This window comes from Martes martes, assembly GCF_963455335.1.
Source record: "Martes martes genome assembly, chromosome: 6".
NCBI classification, from domain to species: domain Eukaryota; kingdom Metazoa; phylum Chordata; class Mammalia; order Carnivora; family Mustelidae; genus Martes; species Martes martes.
Genome location: NC_137893.1, coordinates 112,574,483 through 112,596,987, shown reverse-complemented (window position 1 = coordinate 112,596,987; position 22,505 = coordinate 112,574,483). Strand labels below are relative to the sequence as shown.

Below are 22,505 nucleotides of genomic sequence, written 5' to 3'. Positions count from 1 at the left end.
TAGAGGTAAGGATTCTGGCTATTAAGTAAATTTGACAGTTTACTCATTAATTGGGCTATAATTTCTTATGTAATTTTGATTCCAGCCATCTAGACTGAGTTTAAGCAATTCCAATCACTATCCCAAACACCCTAACCTTGAAAAATACCAGGTCTTGGATGATGATACTTAATGTACCTCATGGTTTCCCAGAGGTTCTTAATCTCTAACCTAATTCATGAGCTCCTAAACAAACTATTCTCTCTCTAATTTATAATTTGGGGGGAAGTATACCAATTAAATTCTCAGCTCTGTACTTTCTGATCACTATTAGTTCTCCTTTAACTGTTTTTGCTTTTCACTACTACTGCTGATGTTATTGATGTTGTCTTACTTCTTTTTTAAGTCTAATGGCAATTCCTTACTGTAATTCACACTATGATTTCTCCGTTTCGGATGACTGAATTTTTTTTCTTTCATTAAAACATACACTAAGTTAATATCTAGTGGTAGTAATATTGTGGTTTCCTTTTCATAGTTTAAAGAATTAAGTAATGTCCAAATTACTAAAAATAAAGAAATAGAATTCTGAGAACAGAGAAGTAAGCTGTAATCACACAAGAAATAAAGTAAAGAATTTCTTGCCATTACATGAATAGGTACTTATTGACTGAAGTACTTTTACCAAATGCACAGTCATTAATTCAATAAACTAAAGGGCTGCACCAAGAATTAGAAGACAAGAAAAGTTACCCCTTTTCAAACTCAATTATCCTTAACTATACTTTTGGGTATGTCTTTTCTCTCTACTCAAATATACAATTTATTAGCTTCTTACTTTTGTAATTATCTCCACAAATTTAAAAAATGGAGAAAGATCTAGCAGTGCACAACTTAATCAACAACTACATTTCTATGTATGTAAATATAAACTATTACTCTAAGTATAAAGCACTATATAAACACAGAAACATAATATCTTTACTTAAACTTACAATCAATTTCCTTCAGGAAAAGATGCAAAATTGCATACATTAAACATAAAATTGGTTCAAGAGAACAAGAGAGGAACTGAAATTTGGTCTTAGTTTCAAATCATGACTAGAGATAGGAATGTCCTTAAAAGGGTAGAACATCAAATGTCAAAGAACAGAGATGGAAAAGCATATGGTAGGCGTGAAGGGCAGGGTGTAGATGCTGATCAAGAAGACCACAGGGGGGGCGCCTGGGTGGCTCAGTGGGTTAAACCCTCTGCCTTCGGCTCAGGTCATGATCCCAGGGTCCTGGGATCGAGCCCCGCATCGGGCTCTCTGCTCAGCGGGGAGTCTGCTTCCTCCTCTCTCTCTGCCTGCTTCTCTGCCTCCTATGATCTCTGTCTGTCAAATAAATAAATAAAATCTTTAAAAAAAAAGAAGACCACAGGGTTAGAGAAGGTGAGTCTGTGAGAGTAAATTGGTGCTACACTGAGGACTGACAGGCTTGGCTTGGGTTTTGGATTTCATTCTCTATGAAATGACCCAATCTGTAAGAGCTTTACCACTAACCCAACTGGGACAAAGATTAGGAGAGTCACAATTACTCTCATTTGTATAATACTCTAGACTCTGAGAATTACTTTCCTATCTATTGTCTCTACATAGGCATGGCTTCTGGTTTCTGTCCTAGACATTTACAAGGTCACTCTTCTATTCTTCAATCCCTCTCTCAGTTGTGGGCTCCTAAGAACTACAGTCAGCCTACAGAATTCACACCTATTCGTCACAAAATAAATTTAAAGTACCGGGGTCAGAGTTCTAAAATGTATCTGGATACACACAACTTCTTTTTATTCTGTCCCCAAAACATAAGTTGAATTATTTCAGATCACAAGTTGTGTCATTTTGGCTGCTTTTTCCAGTCAAAGACGTGTCCATATAAATAAGCAAATTTTTAAAATGGGATTCTCACATTATGATACAAAATTAAAATTCTCTTGGAAGAACCAGCACTTCATAATTTATAAAGGATCAGGGCTGAGATTTGGAAAAGTCCTTGAATGAAAACTGTCAAGATCTGCCATTCATAACCTTGACTACACACTGGAATTAGTGTAATAGATCCTTAAGAAACAATTAACAATTCTCAGGCCATAACCCAGAACAATTAAATCAGAATCTTTGCACTTGGGGCTTAAACACTGGTATCATTTGTAGGAAGCTTCTCAAGTGATTATAAAGTGTACTCAACTAGTCCTGTAGTTCTCAATTTAGCCGCACACATTAAAATAAATCGGGGCATGGCTCCACAATGACTAAGTCAGAATCCTTTCTGGTGCTACACTGACACTTAATTCTTTTTTTTTTTTTTTAAGATTTTATTTATTTATTTGACAGAGAGAGAGATCACAAGTAGGCAGGGAGGCAGGCAGAGAGAGGAGGAAGCAGGCTCCCCGCGGAGCAGAGAGTCCGATGTGGGGCTCGATCCCAGGACCCTGGGATCCTGACCTGAGCCAAAGGCAGAGGCATTAACCCACTGAGCCACCCAGGCGCCCCTGACACTTAATTCTTAAAGCAGATTCTAAGGTATGCCCAAGGATGAGGATCACAGATATAATCCATCCCTCTCATTCTTGAGTCCAGGGTAACTCAATTCCTGAACAAACTGGGATTAAAACTGTTCCCATGACCTGTAACCTGTAGGCTCTTTTTCTTCCACAAGTCTGTCAGCCTACCATTCCCAGAACACTCTGTATGTCTCTCATTTTTCATGCGAGGCTCTCTAACTAGAATGCCACATTGGATCTTCCTACCCCAATTCTACCCTAGTTCCACCATGAACACTTAGCTTTCTGGCTTCCCTCTGAGTTTCTGTAGCATGTATTATCTATAGCTCCTATATGGTATCATAGAAATAAAGGTATTCTTTAAAGATTTTTTTATGTATTTATTTGAAAGAAAGAAAGAGAGAGCAAGTGAGAGCACAAGAGTGGGGGAAGGGAGAAGCAGACACCCGGCCAAGCAGGGAGGCTGGACCAGGGCCTTGATTACAGGACCCTGGGATCATGACCTGAGTCGAAGGCAGATGCTTAATCAACTGAGCCACCTAGGCCACCCGAAATAAAAGTATCTGTTGAGCACTTGCTGTGTGTCAGGTACTAGGTACATAGAGCCATATGACATTATCTAATTTAATCTTAACAACTACTTCATGGGGTATGCACAGTTATTCCCAGTGAAAGAACTGGAGGCTTACAGAGGTTAAGAAATAAGCACACTGCATCTGGTCTCTGGCTGTGCCTAAAACTGTGTCTTCATTACCTTGGATATCAATTCTCCTCATAAAGTAGGTACTCAATGAGATTCTTTTTTTAAAAAAGATTCATTTACTTACTTTAGAGAGAGAGAGCAGGGTGGGGAGGGGCAGAAGGGGAGAGAATCCCAAAGCAGACTCCCCACTGAGCATGGAGCACTACCAGGATTAGATTCCAAGACCTTGAGATAATGACCCAAGCTGAAACCAAGAGTTAGACCCTTAGTCAACTGAGCCATCCAGGTTCCCCCTCAACAAAATTCTTGATGATCTTATGTTTTTTATGTGTGGAAAACAATGGAGACAAATGCCAAACATTACTATTTATCATGTATGTACATAAGTATACAGAAGACTTGGTTTCTTTCCTACTATGAATGTTACTGTTATGAACTGAACTGTGCCCCGCCCCCTGCCCAATTCATATATTAAAGTCCTCAAACCAAGTGAGAATGTAATCATGTTTGGAGATAGGGACTTTAAAGAGATAATTAAATTAAAATGAGGTCCTGGTGTGCCTGGGTGGCTCAGTAGGTAAAGAGTCCAACTCTAGACTTCAGCTCAGGTCATGATCTCAGGGTGGTGGGATTGAGCCCTCAGGTGGGCTCTGAACTCAGCTGGGAGTCTGCTTATCCTGTTCCCTCTGCTCCCACTCCTGGCTCTCTCTCAAATTAATAAAATCTTTAAAAAAAAAAACACATTAATATGAGGTTGTTAGGATAGCCTCTAATCCAATATGACCGGTATCATAAGAAGAGGAAATCTGGACACAAACAGAGGAGAGGCAATGTGAAGACTCAGGGAGGAGATGGTCACCTACAAGCTATGGAGAAAGTCCTGGAACATATCCGTCTATCATGGATCTCAGAAGAAACCAACACTGCCAATACCTTGATATTGGAGTTCTAGCCTCCAGAACTATGAGGAAAATAAGTTTCTGTTGTTTAGGCCATCAAGTCGTATCTTGTTATGACAGTCTTAGTTAAAGTGTACACTATTATCTCAGCCTCAGAAGAGTTTACTAGGATTAAAATTAATCTCCTGCATGGAACAGGTGCTTAAAGAAAAAAAAAAAAAAAACCCACAAAACACAAAAACAACCTAACTACAGAAGTTCAGCTTAGTTGGCAGAACTCAAAGACGGTTACATGCAATAACAATTAAATCCAGAATAGTAATAGGAACTAGAGATACTGGTACCACAATGCATGAAAAAGAATGATATAGGAGGTAATATCCCTATTTCCAGTACGGCAGTTGGCCTCAGGGAAGTCAGTATCTATCTAGACATTCAGTTTCTAATTTCTGGACAGGGATTGGTGAGGGCAAGGCAAGGTTGTTCTAGACAGACTTGGGCAGCAGAATTAGATCCAGGGACATAACCAAAAAATGGCAAAAATGTAGTGCTTGGGCTCAGGAATATGTTAGAGGTCAGACTGTTAGGACTGGGTCTAGACTGCAGACAGAACGAGTAGATGGACTGCTAAATGCTAGTCCTCAGAAGGTCTGGCTGGAGCTAGGGACAAGATGAGTTCCAGGCTCTTCCACATACAAAGAGAAAATGGCTACAGGGGTTAGGAAATCAGGCACACCTCAACACCCATAATGTCTCCTTCTCTGTTCAATAGTGTGGGAAAGGAGAGATTTTTTTTTTTTTTTTCCCTTCTGAAGTCTCTCCCGGGTCTAAGATTCTGTTATTCTGTTAAATTGAACCAAAAGTAAGAACAACCTTTTCATTCACTGGATAAAATGGGTCAAAAACACTGCAGTATGATTCTGCATTTTAAAAGGATACTGAAGAACAACTTACTGAGATAAAATAGTGGCAGTAAAATCTTCAATATCAAGTCTTTTTCTAAATATACTTTGAAGCATAAATGTTTCCCCTTGAAATGACCTTTAGTTATAAATCTTTTAAAATATTCTATGTTAAAATTGTAAGCATATATTATATATAAAATTTGTGATTATTTTTGAAAATGTAGCCCAGATTTTAATTTAGTTTCTCCTGATTCGAGAATAGGAATCTCTTTCAGATGTAACCAAATGACTAATATTTCCAGCTATGGATTATTTTAGGAGAAATATTATTGGGTATAATCATGTTAGACTTACAGACTTCATTTCTTTTCTTTTTATAGAATTTCCTTTTAATCACAGCTCTTGTTTTAGAATCAAGGCGATTTTTTTTAGTAGTTATATATTAGGCAGAAATTGTAACTCTGAAAAAGCCAGCTTCTCACCATGATGACTTCCAAAATTTGCTTAACACATATTCTTAGAAATTAGGAGTTAGCATGTTGGCTCAGACCACACACATGCACACACACACAGAGTTATTTGTGTCCTCTCAATCTCTTCCTAAGATTTAAATTGCACAGATGATTAAAACAGCTAATGTCCATTCCATATCCACTGTAAGAAGAAATTAGTTCTCAGAATCCCTGTAAGGCATATAAACTGTAGCATCTAACAGCCTAAATCATGCCTCTTTCATTAGTTGAAAGGGAGAAAGAAACTCATCTGTCCCTCAGCAACACCAGATAGTAATCTCCCCTTCTCTTTTGTGACAATTCTCTTCGCTATCCTCTCTAATATCAAAGAAAACCAGGGCAGTTAAAACTGTTGGGCTTTGGTACTAAACATCATCCTGTCCAACTGCTGGCCCTACAGCAATCTCTTTCCTTTGAATAGATTAAGAGGGTAAATTTAAAAAAATGTTAGAGAAAGCATTGGGTTGAAAGTTAAGAAGTGGAGGCAGAGGTCTATAAAATTGTGTTCATCAGCATCTGTGTGAAATGGGTCGACCAGAAGTACCTAAAAGGAAACCGGACAAAAGAAATGAGGTGGGTTCTTCTGAGAGACCCACTAAGGGCAGGGGTTATGTTCTAATTATATTGTCCCAAAGCCTGATAAGTGCCTATCATATAGTAGAAACTCAATAAAAGTTAAAAGAGAAGCCAATTCTCTTAACAATTCTATGTGGATCTATCACTGTTTTGAAGTTCTGGAAGCTAAAATGCCATTTATGAAAGGCCCCAGAAGATACCAAAACTGGTTATTTGCAGCTTAATGAAGGGGATGTTAAATAGCAGTTTATGTTTTCCTATTTAAATGGGAATCAAATTAATGCATGCACAAGATGAAAATTAAATAAAGTCTTGATACATAGCTACAATAATTCATTTCCCCTCATATACCTTCTGCCCACGCTATCAATTCCACTTCTCAAAATTATTTTCAAATATTTATTTTCTTAGTCCTTCAAAGCACTCTAATTTTTTAAAAATAATTTGCTCTATATGTTGACTGCCTTATTGGAGATACTATCTACTGCTTTCTAATATTAAGATAATACCTGTGGTTAAAACTTAGAGACTATTTTCTTTAAGATTTTATTTATTTATTTGACAGAGAGAAAGAGACAGAAAAAGCGGGGGGGGGGGGGGGGAGGCAGGCAGAAGGAGAAGCAGGCTCCCCTGCTGAGCAGGAATCCTGATGTGGGACTCAATCCCAGGACCCTGGGATCATGACCCTAGCTGAAGGCAGATGTTTAACTGACTGAGTGACCCAGGTGCCCCTCATTAGAGCCCTCAGCTCACTTTATTTATGTCCTTTTGCTTTCAAAAGTCAACAGTTTTATTTCTCATTTTATACTTCTATATTTAAATATACATAATCCTGTATTTCTTGTCCTAAAATTTGAACAGGCTACTTTAACTTCTGAACATTCTAGATGAGAATATTCATGTGTTAACTGCACTTCTCCCCTGTCCAAATCCTTTCACCTCCATATTGGTCAGTTTTACCTTTATTTTGACATGGACAAAAAAAAAATTTTTTTTTTAAAGATCTTATTCATTTATTTGAGAGAGAGAGAGTGAGAGACACAGTGAGAGAGGGAACACAAGCAGGGGGAGTGGATGAGGGAGAAGCAGGCTTCCTGCTTAGCAAGGAGCCCGATGTGGGGCTCCATCCCAGGACCCTGGGATCATGACCTGAGCCAAAGGCAGATGCTTAACCACTGAGCCACCCAGGCACCCCAATGCAGACAAAATATTTATTCAATTATGTAAACATATATAAGTATTCAATGTAGAATGGAGTTTATTCTACAAATTGAAAAACGGTAAGGGGCACTTACAATATTATTACATATAAATACTCCAGAACCAGGTAAAAATAATGTGCAGAAGTTTCAATTTCCTTTTTTAGGTATGAACTATCAGTTCAGAGGAAAATGTGCCTAGGTTAATAGCTGAGTGAGCTGTATCAATTAAAATAATGTCACATTTTTGTTTGCTTCATATTTGAAACTTTATTTTCCTTAACAGTTTTTTTTTTCCATTTGTTTGCTTTTCTGTTTTTCTAAGTGTTTGTTCCTTTTTATTGTTGAAAATAGAGACAGCCTTTCCTCACCTGGTCAATAATGTCATGTAACTCATCAGTCATTGGATATTTCTTGGAATCCATGACATTATCCTTAATAAAGAGTTTCTTTGAGGAGCCTCCTGGAAATGGTCTCTGGTTTTAATTTTTACAGCTCGCTTTCTATACACATTGTCATTCAGGGATTTCTTTGCACTGGATTCCTGGGATAGCTCCACTATTTCTTGTTTCTAATTTGTCCCACTTTTTTGATTATTATTCTAAGTTTTCTTGAATGATACATCTTTAAATAATTTTCTCAGAAGGAAATTGCAAAGTAGGTTTCCTGAGAACTTAGAGGTGACTGATGGTTTGGGTGTGCACAGAATTGTAGTTTCAAAGGGTTTTGGTCCATATACTTTAAAGGTACTGAACAGTTATAGTCTAGAATCTACTGCTGATGGAAGTCTATGGCCAGTTTAACCCTTCCTGTTGTGTAAATGACCTAGTTCATTTCTTAACCTCTAAAAGTTTATAGATTTTTTTTCCCTTTTTCCCTTGGCATTTTTAACGGTGTTAAACTTTCTCCAAAGTTTCACAATTATAACCTCTGGACTCATCCTCTGAGCTCCTACGTGTTTCCTCATGGGTCAGTTTCAGTTTCACGTTTACTTCTTTTTTTGGACCAAAAGAGGTTTACAGGCTTTGCATCAGCTGTTATTCTAATGTCTCAGATCAAGTTATTTCACTTCCTGGCTAGGAGAATCAACTCATACCTGTGGCAAGTTTGTGATCTTCAGTCCGGTTATATAGTCTCATATCTTGTCCAGATACCCCTGTCCAAGCGCGTCAGTGTTATGGGTTTTGGTACCCAGAGCTTTCCCTTTAAACTTAGCTGATAACTTGAATTTTTCAAAAAATATTTTACACAGAGTATCTGTGTGTTGGGCGAGGAAGCTGCCCTGGGGGTGGGGCGTAGGCATTTCGGGATGTGTCAAACTTGACCAGGAATGTGGCATTTCGTACTGTTTGGTTTCTAAGCACCCTTCTGCTCCTGAACTAACTTCTTACTTGTAGGGTCTACTTACTCATCCTGATTTTTTGTTTTTTAGCTCCTCCTGCTGGCGCTCTTCATAGTTTGTGGCCTTAGTTGTTCATTCACATTGAAGACTGACTCCTGGCTGGATTTCTGTGTGTAGCTGGTGAGAATTTCCACGTAGGTCTTTTTAGCCACACTGCTGTAATGGACACTAACAGTGTCTCCAGCATCTGTGAATGAATGGCGCTTGGGAGCTGGCAGCCTTTACTTTAGGGTAAACAACATATGGAACTCCGCATTAAGCCGTATGGTTGCGGGGGCAACAACTCCAGAATCTCTGGCTTTTGCTCAGGCGGTTCACCGGATTTCTTCTGGATTTCTACCTGGGACTTCAGTGAGGGGCTGGCTGCTCTTGCTGTTGGGTAGGGGGTAAAGAGGAGGAGGGAATGGTAAGGAGAACAAACAGAGTGATGCAGTTGCTCGGTCAACAACTGTTGAATGAATCTGCCAGTCTGAAGCTCTCCTTCTCACTTCCTGCTCCACACTCTGGCATCTGGGTCTCAAGTTTCCGTGAGGTGCTCCGTGGCAAATAGTCTTCTTCACCACCACACTCTCATTCACTTGGAAACCTCTTATGTCTAAAAGTAGGAGCTAGAGTGTATTACGCTAAGGGAAATGAGTCAGTCAGAGGAGGAAATACTGCATAATTTCACTCATATGTGGAATTTAAGAATCAAAAGAGATGAACATAGGGGAAGGAGAAAAGAGAGAGAGAGAAACAGGGAAACAAACCATAAGTGACTCTTAACTACGGGGAACACGCTGAGGGTTAGGGTTAGGGTGGGTGAGGGGATGGGCTAAGTGGGTGATGGGTATTCAGGAGGGCAACTGCTGTGATGAGTACTGGGTGATACATGTAAGCGATGAATTACTAAATTCTACACCTGAAGCCAATTTTACCACATATATGTTAACTAATTAAATTTAAATAAAAACTTGAAATAAAAAAATAAAAAACACAAAATAAATAAAGCTGGGTAGGCTACTTTCTTCTTTACACTCTAAAAACATCTCATCTGCTCATAGCTCACTTTCTTTTTCTTCATTTTTATGGGATCTCATGGGGTAAGAAAAATCAATGCTTAGGTTTGCGTAGTCATTTAAAGATGAAGTCATTTTAAGTTATTATTGTTTTCAGCTTACAATTTTTTTTTTAAAATGTCTGTAGCCAAATTCTTACCAAAGAAACTGATTTTATCTTAGTGCATCCTGTCTCTCGATAAAGTCCCCAATAAGAATCCTCTGGATAGCCAATAAAAAATGTCATGAAGGCAGAGACCATGGCTATATGTGTGTATTTATTTATTTAATCACTGTACCTCTAGAACCTAGCACTGTGTGCCTGGAAATGCAGTAGGTTTTTATAGATATTTTGTTTAATATCATGTGTATCATCCAATATTCATGTAATATTACATATAAACTAATATATAAATAAATCCCTCCAGATTTTTAAATTGCAAGCCCTCTTAAGTTATAGGAAGAAGGACCAAGACTACCAAAAAGATATAAAATACATTCTTCACTGTCAAAATACACAAGTAACTCAGTAGCTCTTGGTCAGAATCAAAAGTTCTGTCAACAGTAGGCATTGTACTGCTGGAACGCAAAGAAGATACTCCCAATATTTTAATGTTTAATGTTTATAGTTTAATGATTAAAGAATAACATAAAGAATTACATTTACATTTAAAGAATTTAGTACCTGATTTTTGCAAGGGTTTCCAACTCTTGTTCCTGATTCCCTAATGATTAAGTTGTCAGGTACACAAACTTAGTCAATAATTCACAATACCTAAACCCTATACTCTGGCCCATGGAAACAGTCTTTGTCTTTAGGGGGAAAGTTCACACCTGGTATTAAAAATCCATAGTCTTATTTGATACCCTTGCAGGTATCATTTCTTAAGAGTAATCCAGATATCACATGCTCCTAAAAGGACTGCTAAACACTGCCTAGCAGTAATAGTTACAAACGAACCAGTTAGCCCTTGTTATACAGGCTGACCTCAGAAGCCGTGCATAGAAGACTTTAAAAGGTATAATCAATTTGTGTTGCATTTTCTGAGTTTATTCAAAGTCAGTAAGCGGGAGGGGATAAAAAAGGAAATCCTGTTATCCAATGTCAGGCTCTTCTTCCAACTGGCTCTGTCAGAGGATTTATACTTTAAGTTCCTTGTTAAGTGTAAGTAGCTTACTCCCCTGATCAAGACAGCAAAACTTCCGTGTTTCTTCTCAGAACTGGTGCCATTTCTTTCTCTCCTCTACACTGGCACCATCTTTGTCTCTTTCCTTCTTCTCAGACCTCTCTACTCAATTCTTGAAGCACAAATCTTTACTAGGCCTTGCCCCAATGGGTCATATTACACATTTTATTTATACTAAACTGCTATCTTGTAAACAAGAATTAGTTCACTATCTTTTTCTTCAAAAAGAAATTTGTTTTAACATTTATAAGCTAAGAGACAAAAGATGCCCAATTTTCCCCAAATGGCAAAAACAATATGGCATTCACTTTGAAAACATGTGATAACTGACCTCAATTTTGAGACAAGCCCACTGGAGCTCACTGTTAATCCCTCTGTGTGTGTGGGGAGGGGTATATGAGTGGAATTATACCATACATAAAAGATTATATTGAATATAAAGGCTGTGTTGCCTTCCAGATGCCATTTGACTAGGTTACCTTTTCTTGTTGAATTTTAGGACATAGCAAAATTATATCAACACACCTAGAAAAAAATGTCCCTTTGAGGCATTTATTAAACTGCGGAGAAATGAAACACATTTCATGGTGTAATTTTCTTTGCTTATTTCTCTACAGAAAGTAAACTCTATGAGGGCATGAAACATACATTTTATCTTTTTTTCTTTTCTTTATTAAAAAATTTTTAATTTTTTTATTCACATATAATCTATTATTAGCCCCTGGAGTACAGGTCTGTGAATCGCCAGGTTTATACACTTCACAGCACTCACCATAGCACATACCTTCCCCAGTGTCCATAACACAACCACCCTCTCCATACCCCCCATATTTTATCTTTTTTAAACATCAGTTTATATATGGAAAGTGTTAAATACATATTTGCTGATATAAATAAACCAACTGCATAATGATAAAATTAGAATAATAATATCAATGGCAAAAATGGTTTGCACACAGTAAGTAGCTACCTTATGCCAGTGATATGGTCTAAATGTTGTGTCCCCCCAAAATTCACATGTTGAAATCCTAAACCCCAGAGATGATGTCTTAGGAGGCGGGGCCTTTAGGATGTACTTAGGTAGCAAAGGTGGGCCTTCATAAATGGAATAGTGCTCTTATAAGAAACCCCATAAATCTCCCCAGCCCCTTCAACCAAGTGAGGAAATAGCAAGAAGGTACTAGCTATGAACCAGGTAGAGGGTTTTTAGCAGATCGACCAAGTGGGCATCTTGACCTTGGACTTCCCAGTCTTTAAAATAGTAAGACATAAATTTCTGTTATTAATACACTACCTAGTCTGGGGCAAAAAAAAAAAAAAATAATAATTTTTTTTTTTTTTTGGAGCCTGAACAGAATAAGAGAGCCAAGCATTGTGTTTAATGTTTAATTATATGTGTAACTCTTAAACTGAACTAACAAATGAATAGATGTAATACTGTGTTTTTCAACAAATAAGAAATATATATTTGGTCTTAGTGAAGGTTCTAGTAAAGAGCTTCTAAAATCACTGGGGTTTTCTGGGGTGCTTCGGTGGCTCAGTGGGTTAACCATCAGCTTTTGGCTCAGGTTAGGATCCCAGGGTCCTGGGGTCCAGCTCCTTGCTCAGTGGGGAGCCTGCCTCTGCCCCTCCCCCTGCTTATGCTCTCTCTCTCACTGAAATAAATAAAATCTTCAAAAAAATTAAAAATAAAAAACTTGGAATTCCCCAAGTGACAAAAGCCATAAAGGTGTCTTTTGTTAGGTTAATGAGGTGACTATTAGTACATGTGCTTCAGATGCCAGCATTTACCAAGGTGACTTTTGGACCACACCTAAGGATGGGGACTGGTTGCTTGGAGAACCAATCATGTGATTAGAGGATTGGAACTTTAGGTTCCAGTCCCCTCACTTCTGGAAGAAAGGGACTGGAGGTTGAAGCAATTGCCAATAGCCAATGAGTTAATCATCTCTGCCCACTAGGTTCTGAGAACTCCCAGGGAGGGAGCACGTGGAGGTGCTAGGGGCATGGCATACGTGGAGAGGGCATGAGAGCTCTGTGCCCTTTCCTCAGAACCTGCACTATGCATCTCTTCCACCTGGTTGTTCCTAAATTATATCATTTTATAATAAACTAGTTTCCTAGAATCCAAATAGGTTTCCTAAATTCTGTGAGCATCTCTAAGAAATTAATCAAACCCATGGAGCGGGTTGTGGAAGCCTCTGATCTACAGCCTGTCGGTGAGAAGCATAGGTAACAACCTGGGCTTATGACTGGCATCTGAAGTGGAGAGCAGTCTTTTGGGACTGAGCCCTTAACCTGTGGGATTTGAGGCTATCTCTAGGTAGAAAACATCAGAATTGAATTAAGTTGAATTCACTAGGATATCCTGCTGGTATATGAGAATTGCTTGTTGGTGTGGCAAGTCATTCTCTCTCTCTCTCTCTCTCTCTCACACACACACACACACACACACGCATGCACACACACACACACATTGTAACTGAGTCCAGAATCCAAAATAATGGGCTATAATTAAAATGCAATTTCAATTTGTCTCCCACTGCCCTTTAAATTTTATTGTATGGGGATAATCTTCCCTTGTCCCTGAAACTCAAAACATGGCATCCACTCTCCTAAGGCAGCTCTTCCCAAACCATTTTTCCTCTTCTTGCTCCATTAATCTTATAGGACATAAAAATAGTTTTTACCTTTTCTTTATGTCTTATACATATGAGTGATTATCTCACACTCATTGTGATATTAGATATTTATGGTACAGGTTCCACAAGAAAAATCAAAACAGGGAGAATGCTAATGTAGCATCCTACTTTACATGCATCATCTCATGAAACTCCTCAATAATCTTACCATGTGGATAGTGGACACTCCTATCTCCATTGAGCCAACCAGCGAACTAGTACTTACAGAGGTTAAGTAACTTGTGCAGAGTTACAGTACACTGTAGATTATCATAGCTGGTTCCCTAGATCGTCCTTTAAGTAGACAATGGTGGGGTTTGGTAATAAAGCCATTAATCAATATTACAGACAGTGGAATTTCTAATTCATTTTGAAAGAGAAAAATGTCTCTGCTATACTGATTTAAAAGTATGTTATTTACAGTTAATGTTTCATTTTGTAAACACCATGTTGGGATCAGTTAAAATATTAGAATAAAGCAACTATTTGACTGGAGTTTATTTTCAAGGCATTTATTGAAAATGAGATTCACTGTAAGAGAAAAGAGTTGTTTGAGACAATGGCACATGTGATGCTCCTGTGTTCCCAGAAGAGATTTAAGTCCAACTTCAGAGGTGTATGTATAGTCACCACTGTTCCCAGAATGGTAATTCCAAAGGAAGGGAGAGACTGAGCAAAGGCAGTAAGTTCCTCACATTATACCAGTTCCATCCTTCCAATTACCCATGCCACTAGTCATTTTTTCTTTCACAATCTGTCGGTATTGTAAATAGTTGTGAGATTCAATTCTGTCTGATTCTATGCCCACTGTGATTTAAAATACATATTCAGTAAGAACTGATGTCAAGTCCTTACTTTAAGAAATGGGAAAATATACATATATATAAATATACATAGTTATATCCATTAAGAGTTACCTGCATACCAATTAAGCATACTCATTTACATTTTTATTTAACATTTTATTATTTCAGGGGAGAAACATAAGTGTTTATAAAACAATGCTAAGGCACAGAAGGCAGCAAGAGTATCCTCACCATGTGATTTTTTAAAGATTTATTTATTTTAGAGCAGGGAGATATGGGGGTAAGGGGGGTACAGCAGAAGGAGAAGGAGAAGAAGACTTCCCACTGAGTGTGGAGCCCCAGTGGGGCTCCATCCCACAACCTTGAGATGACCACCCCAGCTACAACCAAAAGTCAGATCCTCAACCAATGGAGCTACCCAGGTGCCCCACCATGTGACTTTTAAAAAGCTCATACACAATATGCATAAATACATGCACATTGACTTATAAGTCAAACATAAGTCGTCAGAAGGTATGCTTAAAGAGCCAAATGATCCCAAATACATATAATACTTTAATTTCTGTCTCCCAATGCCCTATCAATTTTATTCCACAGTGACAGTCTTCCCTTGACCCTGAAACTTACAACATGATATCCACATTCTGCTAAGTAATCTCTTCCCAAATCACTGTCCCAAAACAGCTATTTTAACTTGAGATGCAGTAATTATGACGGAGTGGACTTTCTCAACTATTCCCAAATACATATATCCATTCACCCATATATCTGTCTATACATCCAGCCATCTATCTAGACAGATAAATACCTAGATGGATATATGTTTGTATATGTATATCTATCTATTTATCTATGTAGAGAGAGAGAGAGAAACTAGACAGAGAGGACACAGCAGTTTGAAGATAGAGAAAATGAGAAAGCAAAGTTACTTTTTTATAAATTTGTAATAGTATATAATTTAACAACTCTAAGACAAGCCAGAAATCTCTAAAAATAGTTACTCCATAATATTACTAAGAAACATTACAAAAAAGATGATGACCACCACCACCCAATTTAGGACTATGGCCAAATTAAATGTGAGTAAATAGCAAAACGAAAGAAATACATAATTTCAACATTAAATTGAAGTATTTTCTAGACCAGTGTCATGTTATCTAAAGGAACTTTCTGTGATGATTGCTCTTGAGCACTTGAAATGTGGCTAGTGTAACTGGGGAACTGAATTTTTAAGTTTCTTTAACTGTAATTAATTTAAAAAGCTACATGTGGTCACGGTATTGTAGATGGCAGAACAAGACCAAAAGAAAGCCAGCTTATCACACAATGCTCCAAAATGTTTTGTAATGTGATAGGTAAAACAAACTTTGAACTACAAAGTTACTATCCAAAACAATATATAACATCAGCATGTTATACCTTCTTCACAAGCTGTGAAGAAGATTGACCCAAAACTTGAAAAATACTCTCTCTGGAGTATCACACCACTAAAGTTAAAAAAAAAAAAAAAAAAAAAAAAAAAAAGGTACATTCCCCTTTCTCAGGAATAGTTTTGGTTTTCTAGAAAAGTGTTTCCCCCCCCAATCCACCCCAAAATAATAGCTTAAAAACACAAGACTGCATACTGAATTTCCCACAATGACAAAAGCCAAAGTCTTTAAGAACTTTTGTAACCCAAATTTGAAGCTTGTGATTATGTTTCAAAATTCTACCAAAAGGAAGCTAGCAAGCAAGTAAGCTAAAACCTTCTACTCTGTTCTCTGTGAGGCTGTGTCTGTGCGCATCCCACTTCGCACTTCTTTCCCCACTTCTGTGGAACTACGGAGATGTAACTGACATACAGCTCCGTATAAATTTAAAGATACACCGCATAATGATCTGACAGCGAAATGATTACCAAAGTTTAGCTAGCATCCATCTTCCTACCTAGCTAGAATTCGTTTTTCCCCTGTGATGTGAACTTTTCGAATCTACCCTCAAAACTTTCTAACACACCATACTGCAAAGTTAACGACGGTCATCACGTTACCCCTTTGGACCCGCACTTCTCCCCCCCACCCCGCACACACGCGCCTCGGATCTCCCTACGCGCGCACCTCCGAGCTCCGCACACCCGCGCCTCCGGGTCCCCGCACACGCCGCGCGCCTCCGAGCTCGGCCTACGCGCGCCTCCGAGGCTCAGTAGCGTCCCGGTGCCTGCGGGAGCCGCTCTCCGTCTTACCTTTCTCGCTGACGCTCTCGCTCTCCAGCTCCACGTCCTCGCAGCTGGTGTACTCCGGCGTGGACACGCCCTCCTCCTCGGAGCTGCTCACGGACATCTGCCGCTTCTTGCCGCCCCTCTTGGACCGGTGCGGCTTGGGCGGAGACGGCCGCACGGACTCGGACTGATCAGAGCTCAAGGAGTCGTTCCGCAGCATCGTCTCCACCTTCTCGCGCTTGGACTTCCTGATGAGGACGGCGGAGCTGGGGTCCAGGCGGCTCTGCTTCCTGAGGGGCTCCTGGGCTTTGGGCTCCAGGGCTTCTGCGGGGACCGGCCCATGCCTGGGTGCCGGCGGGCTGTGGTTCGTGAGCTGCTTGGCGCCCGGCGCCCTGGCTTCCGCAGTCCTCTCGGCCGAATAGGCCCGCGGCGACTCCGGCGGCGAGGCCCTGGCGGCGGCCGGGGCGCGCTTGCCGGCCTTGCTCTCGGGCAGCGCGGTGCCCGCCTCCGTGCGCGGGAGAGCCACGTCGCTGTGGCGCCGCTCGTGCCTCGCACGGGACACGCGGGCGTGCATGCGCATCTGCTGCTCCTCCGGCGGCGGTTTCACCGGGTACCGCGCCAGGTTCGGATCGCTGCGGTACCGGGTCTGGTACTCCTCCTCTTTCCTTTGCTTCTCGTCGTCCGCCGCTTTGCGGTCCTCTCGCTTTTCCGGCACGTCCGGGTAGTCTTGTGACCGCCCTTTCTCAAGCCTTCGGCTTTCCCGCCTTTCTTTCCGCTCGCGCTCTTCCACGGCCCCCTCTCCCGGCGGCGCTGAGGACTTGGGCACGCGTTTCCGCTCGCTCTTCTGGGCTCCTTTACCGTTCTGCTCCGAGAGCCCTGGAGTCTTCTTCCTGTGATAATACGGGGACGTGAAGAGGGAAAGCAATGTATAAAGCTACAAATGGAGACCAGATCTAAGAAGCGTCGTTTCTTCGCATTCCATTTAAATCCTTTCAAATGATTCGCTATAATTTGATGGCTAATTAAGCGAGTCGATAACCATATTACACCTGTGCATCTGATTAACTTTCTACACAAAGCTCTTTACAGAACAGCATCCCAAGGAACTTTAAAAAGTTGCTTTCACATTTCAGATTCTCCATAAATTAGCTAGATGAATAAAAAGGACCAAATAAATTAATTCAATAAATGAACAAGTTGTATGCTAAATTCTACTGTGAATGAAAGACTTAAAAATGTTTTAGATGAAATTAATATAGGTAATAACATAGTAGCAAAAGATAATACACACATGTCAGCTCAATCTAAATATATACTTGATATATCTGGACAATACATTAGTGACAATCTACCATAATAGAAACTTTTAAAGAAATGTGAATACAAGTATGCCCATTTCAAAAATTAAATCTAGTAGCACTTCTTTAATAGTAGAACAGAAGTAATTTTAACAAGGTCATGTGCACCTAAACAATTTTAAGGGAGTTGATGAGGAAATAAATGGTTGAACCTTAGCCTTCATTTTACCTTCTTTGGGCAAAAATAATAGAAATATTGAAATGTTTCTAATTATTATTCATTTTTCCTCCCCCCTTCCTTTCCCTCTCCCCCATTTAAGAACACAATGCAAAAAAAAAAAAAAAAAAAAACCCCACAACCCCCCCCCCCCCCACACACACACAACAGTTTTGTGTTCTACTTTTCTCTCCATCGGGTTGAAGACACTGCAAAGATAAAGGGTTTGGCAGTCTTTAAATATTGTAGATATCTCACTCATTTGCCCCTTTCAGCCCTTTCTTGTACATTGGAGTTCCCGTAATTTGGGAAAGTTCCAGCAATTATAACAGAAGTTACAAAAAGTAGAGGCCTTGTCCAAAGTGTCCTGACACTACATGATAAACCTTGCTATTAAGGTGGGAACAACCTAAGCTTTTTTTTTTCTTTTTCTTTTTTTTTAAGTTTTGAGGCCCATAAAGGGCTTTCCAAGGGGAACATCTTTTGACTGAAAGTACAAAAGCAGACATCATCCATAAAAATCAAGAAATAGGGCGCCCGGGTGGCTCAGTTGTTTAAGCAACTGCTTTTGGCTCAGGTCATGATCCCGGAGCCCCAGGATCTAGTCCTGCATGGGACTCCCGGCTCCATGGGGAGTCTGCTCCTCCCTCTGACCTTCTCCCCTTTCATGCTCTCTCTTACTGTCTCTTTCTCTCAAATAAATAAATAAATAAAATATTTTTTAAAAAATCAAGGAAAAAAATACAAGATGAAGAAAAGGGCAATTTCTATTGTGGGTTACCAAAGTACCTTGGGGTCAGTTTGAGGAGGGTCTACTAATGGTGGAAAGAAAAGGTGAAGGGTTTCAAACAGCATAAGTAAGCAAAATAGCATGCAAATTGTGCTGTGGACATTTAGTTCACAATGGTCTTTTGAAGGGAAAGGGATTTTCATCAGAGGGTGTAATTCCAAGGGTGGCTCTGCAGTTTTACAATGTAAGTTAGAGTCTAAAAGGATCATGTATCAGTGATCAAACATTGTTTCCATAAAAGTGTGAGGATTGTACAGCAGACATTTAGTAGCTCATTAAGGCACAGCGGATCTTGTTTGAAGCTTATATTGAATCAGTTTACTTTCCTTGAAATGCTGATAAATAATGCTTACCTTGCAAAGCTCACATGAGCATTAGAAAGACCATCTGTGAAAGTGTTTTGTGGAAAACTAGAGTGTCATAAAAATGGAAGGAGTTCTGCAGTCTTTCTGATCTTTGCTTCCCTGAGTATGCCTTTCCTCACCTCTCCCTCTAATTATCCCATTTCCATTAACTCTCGATGAAGAATTCTTCAACAATCATTGTAAACAGACTAACAACCTTCTTTTGGTCTCACTTATCTCCCCGAAGTTGCCACCCATCTCTTCTTTTCCTTCTATACCCCCAATGACCTCAGTATTTTCTTAAGTATTTATATCATCAGTAAGTAGCTTTTATAATCAGTAACAGCATTTGTCCCTAACAATCTTCTTTAAATTTCATCTAAAATGTTACAACAGTTGCTTCTCCATTCTTATTCCTGTAATCTTTGTAGGTTTTTTTCAAACCATATATCAAAAACAGGTTTCATATTTTCTCTTTAAAAACTTAACAGCTCCAAATTCTTTTATTTACAGGTGTCATTTTATGATCAATCCCAAAGTGCACCTTTAATATTTTTGTTTCTTTTTAACCCACCAGTCTGTCACCAAAAGCTATCCATTATACCTTCACTGAACTATATCTGGTGTACTCTCCACATAGTTTAGGTGCACTCATTCTCTCTTTCTGAAATGTCCCCTCCTACCCTATCTACCCTATAACTCCCGGAAATCCTAGAAAGCTTAATTCAGAAGGCACCCCCACTTTCCTGTGGCCCCCAAAGTACTATATGTATTTTCTAGGTTTGATCAAATCAGCCACTGTACAGTTAATTGCCCAGGTGTCTGTCTTCCTTAGGATATTTTGTGTTGTCTTCCCTAGGATCTGTCAGAAAAGGGATCATGTCATAGTCTTATTTATACTCTGATTCTTGGCACAGTGTTTGCTTATAGTAAACACACATTGGCTACTATCTTGAAAAATGGCTACTTTCATTGAATGCCTCCCATATATCAGCTTCTAAACACATGCTCCCATTTAATCCTTGCACAGCCTTGCAAGATGGGTTGTTACTGCCTAGTGTGACAGAACCAGGACTGAAGATCTGCTTAACTTAGAAGTCCTTGATGTTGGGGCGCCTGGGTGGCTCAATGGGTTAAGCCTCTGCCTTCGGCTCAGGTCATGATCTCAGGGTCCTAGGATCGAGCCCCACATCGAGCCCCACATCAGGCTTTCTGCTCAGCAGGGAGCCTGCTTTCTCCTCTCTCTCTCTCTGTCTGCCCGCCTCTCTGCATACTTGTGATCCCTTTCTGTCAAATAAATAAACAAAAAAAAAATCTTAAAAAAAAAATAAGAAGTCCTTGATGTTATTATATGGGCTTTGCTTGAAAAGGGGAACCAAAGTCTTCCTTGGCACCTACTCTCCCACACAGTGGGATGCATAAGGATTATACAAACAAAAACAAAACACCTAGTCTTAACAATACAACGGTCCCCCAGACTACCAACCTCATAAATAAGGGCTATATCCTCCTTGTTAACACTGTCTCCCAGTGCATACCCTCCTGTCTGGTCATAGATGCATTGTTGAATGAAGGAATGAATCAATTAAAGTAAATTATCTGATCACGTTAGCCCATGATTAAAACCCTCAGTAGCTTTCCATTATTCCTAGGATAAAATCTATAAAATTTAACCTGGCCAAAAGGCCCAGTCTGACTTGGGCCCTCATACCTAACCAGCCACCTGTCCCAGGCTCTCCCCTGCTCTCCTCTGCTACTCACACTCTTGGCAGTGGGCATCCTTTAGGTTCTTACATGAGAACTTATTTCCTCAGGCCACATGCCTGTGCATATAACTGCAGTCCTCATTTCATTCTTCAACTGATTCATTCCTAGTCACTTGTCAGAGCTCAGCATAAAAGAAATGTCCTCAAAGAAGGTACCTATGTACCTTCCAGTGGGTCAGGTTCCCTCATACTCTCTCAGAACACGCTTTCCATTAAAGTGCTAATTCTATAAGTGAATAAATGATCTAAGAGCTCTTCTGAGTTCAAGGCTGTAAGTCAGTATCCCACTCAGGTGACTTGTTTACCTGTGTGCATGTTATGAAAGAAAAGCTTTTCAATAAAGGTCTCCTTGAAGAACGATGCTTTCTAGAGATGAACAAAGCACCTTAGGCCTGTTGCTGCCTTCCCTGTGGGGCCTGAGAAGTACTTCCACATGTTCCTCTTAGTAGCAATTAAATTCTTGAAGATAGGTTTACTCAATACAAAACCTTGCCTTTTGCTTACAGGGTTAATGAACTATTACCTCTCTCTCGGAGGTTCACTTCTAGACCTGGATGAAACCGGCTTCTGCTCGGGCCCCACGGCTTGCTGTGAGGACTCAGCCCCTTTGCTCCTGTCGGGTTGCGCGCTGGGAGGAGCTGTGTCCTGGGAGGTGGCAGCTGCTGTGCTCAGGGGTGTCTGAGACCGTGACCGCTCTTGGAGCCGTGCTTTCTTTTCTCTTGGTACCTCAGAACCAGCACCTGTAGCTGTGTCACTTAAAGTTCCATCCTGACTTGGCTGCTGAGGGCCACTTCCAAAGAACCACGCCCCGGATTTGGTTAAGATTTCTTGTTGCTTTCGACATAAATTGCATACCCACATAACCTATTCAAAGAAGAGAGAACAATATAAATTTTCTATGCCATTGGGAAATAATTTCTCTTTAGCACATTAAAATATCTTTTAAGGGAAAGAAGAATGCTTGGCATCTTTCTACTTATCCTTGCAAATTTCTTAGGAAAATGATCCTCGCACAAGTCACAGTCAAGTACATGAAGGCCTAGACTGGCACCCATGTGAGACCACAGCACCTCTAGGTTACCAGAGTAGAGTTGTTACCTGGTGTTCTAACCCTGTGATTCTGAGTTTTCTTTTACCTTGTACCCATCACATTTTGTAAGACTGAATCTGAAATATCATTTAAAATGTATGTTAGTAACAATGTTCTGAGCAGGGTTTGATTGATTCGAAAAATGCTGTAAAGAGCCATAGAATTAATATTTATGTACATAAGCCTCAGTGTCTTGAAGGATGTAGAAAATATCTTCTCAAAACTTATGCATTATTAAAGCCAATATGAAAAGATATTCATATGGAACAAACAATATAAGATAGGCAGAAAAGAAAAGGTCAAGCTGTATATATCTTCTCTAGCTTATTACTGATACAGTGACCTCAGGTTTATATTGTGCTATAAAAGTTTCCA

At 39.7% G+C, this 22,505-nt stretch overlaps 1 protein-coding gene across 1 annotated transcript in view; it reads right to left on the bottom strand.

The window, feature by feature from the left end:
* Window positions 1–21,901, bottom strand: part of RIMS1 (regulating synaptic membrane exocytosis 1) — a gene marked incomplete at both ends in the record, with an annotated part of 221,064 nt that extends 199,163 nt beyond the window's left edge. The window contains 2 exons of the mRNA XM_080806176.1: window positions 16,650–17,515; window positions 21,564–21,901. Of these exons, the coding sequence (XP_080662302.1) occupies window positions 16,650–17,515; window positions 21,564–21,901 (1,204 nt within the window). The remainder of the gene's footprint in view (window positions 1–16,649; window positions 17,516–21,563) is intronic.
* Window positions 21,902–22,505: the final 604 nt, after the last annotated feature.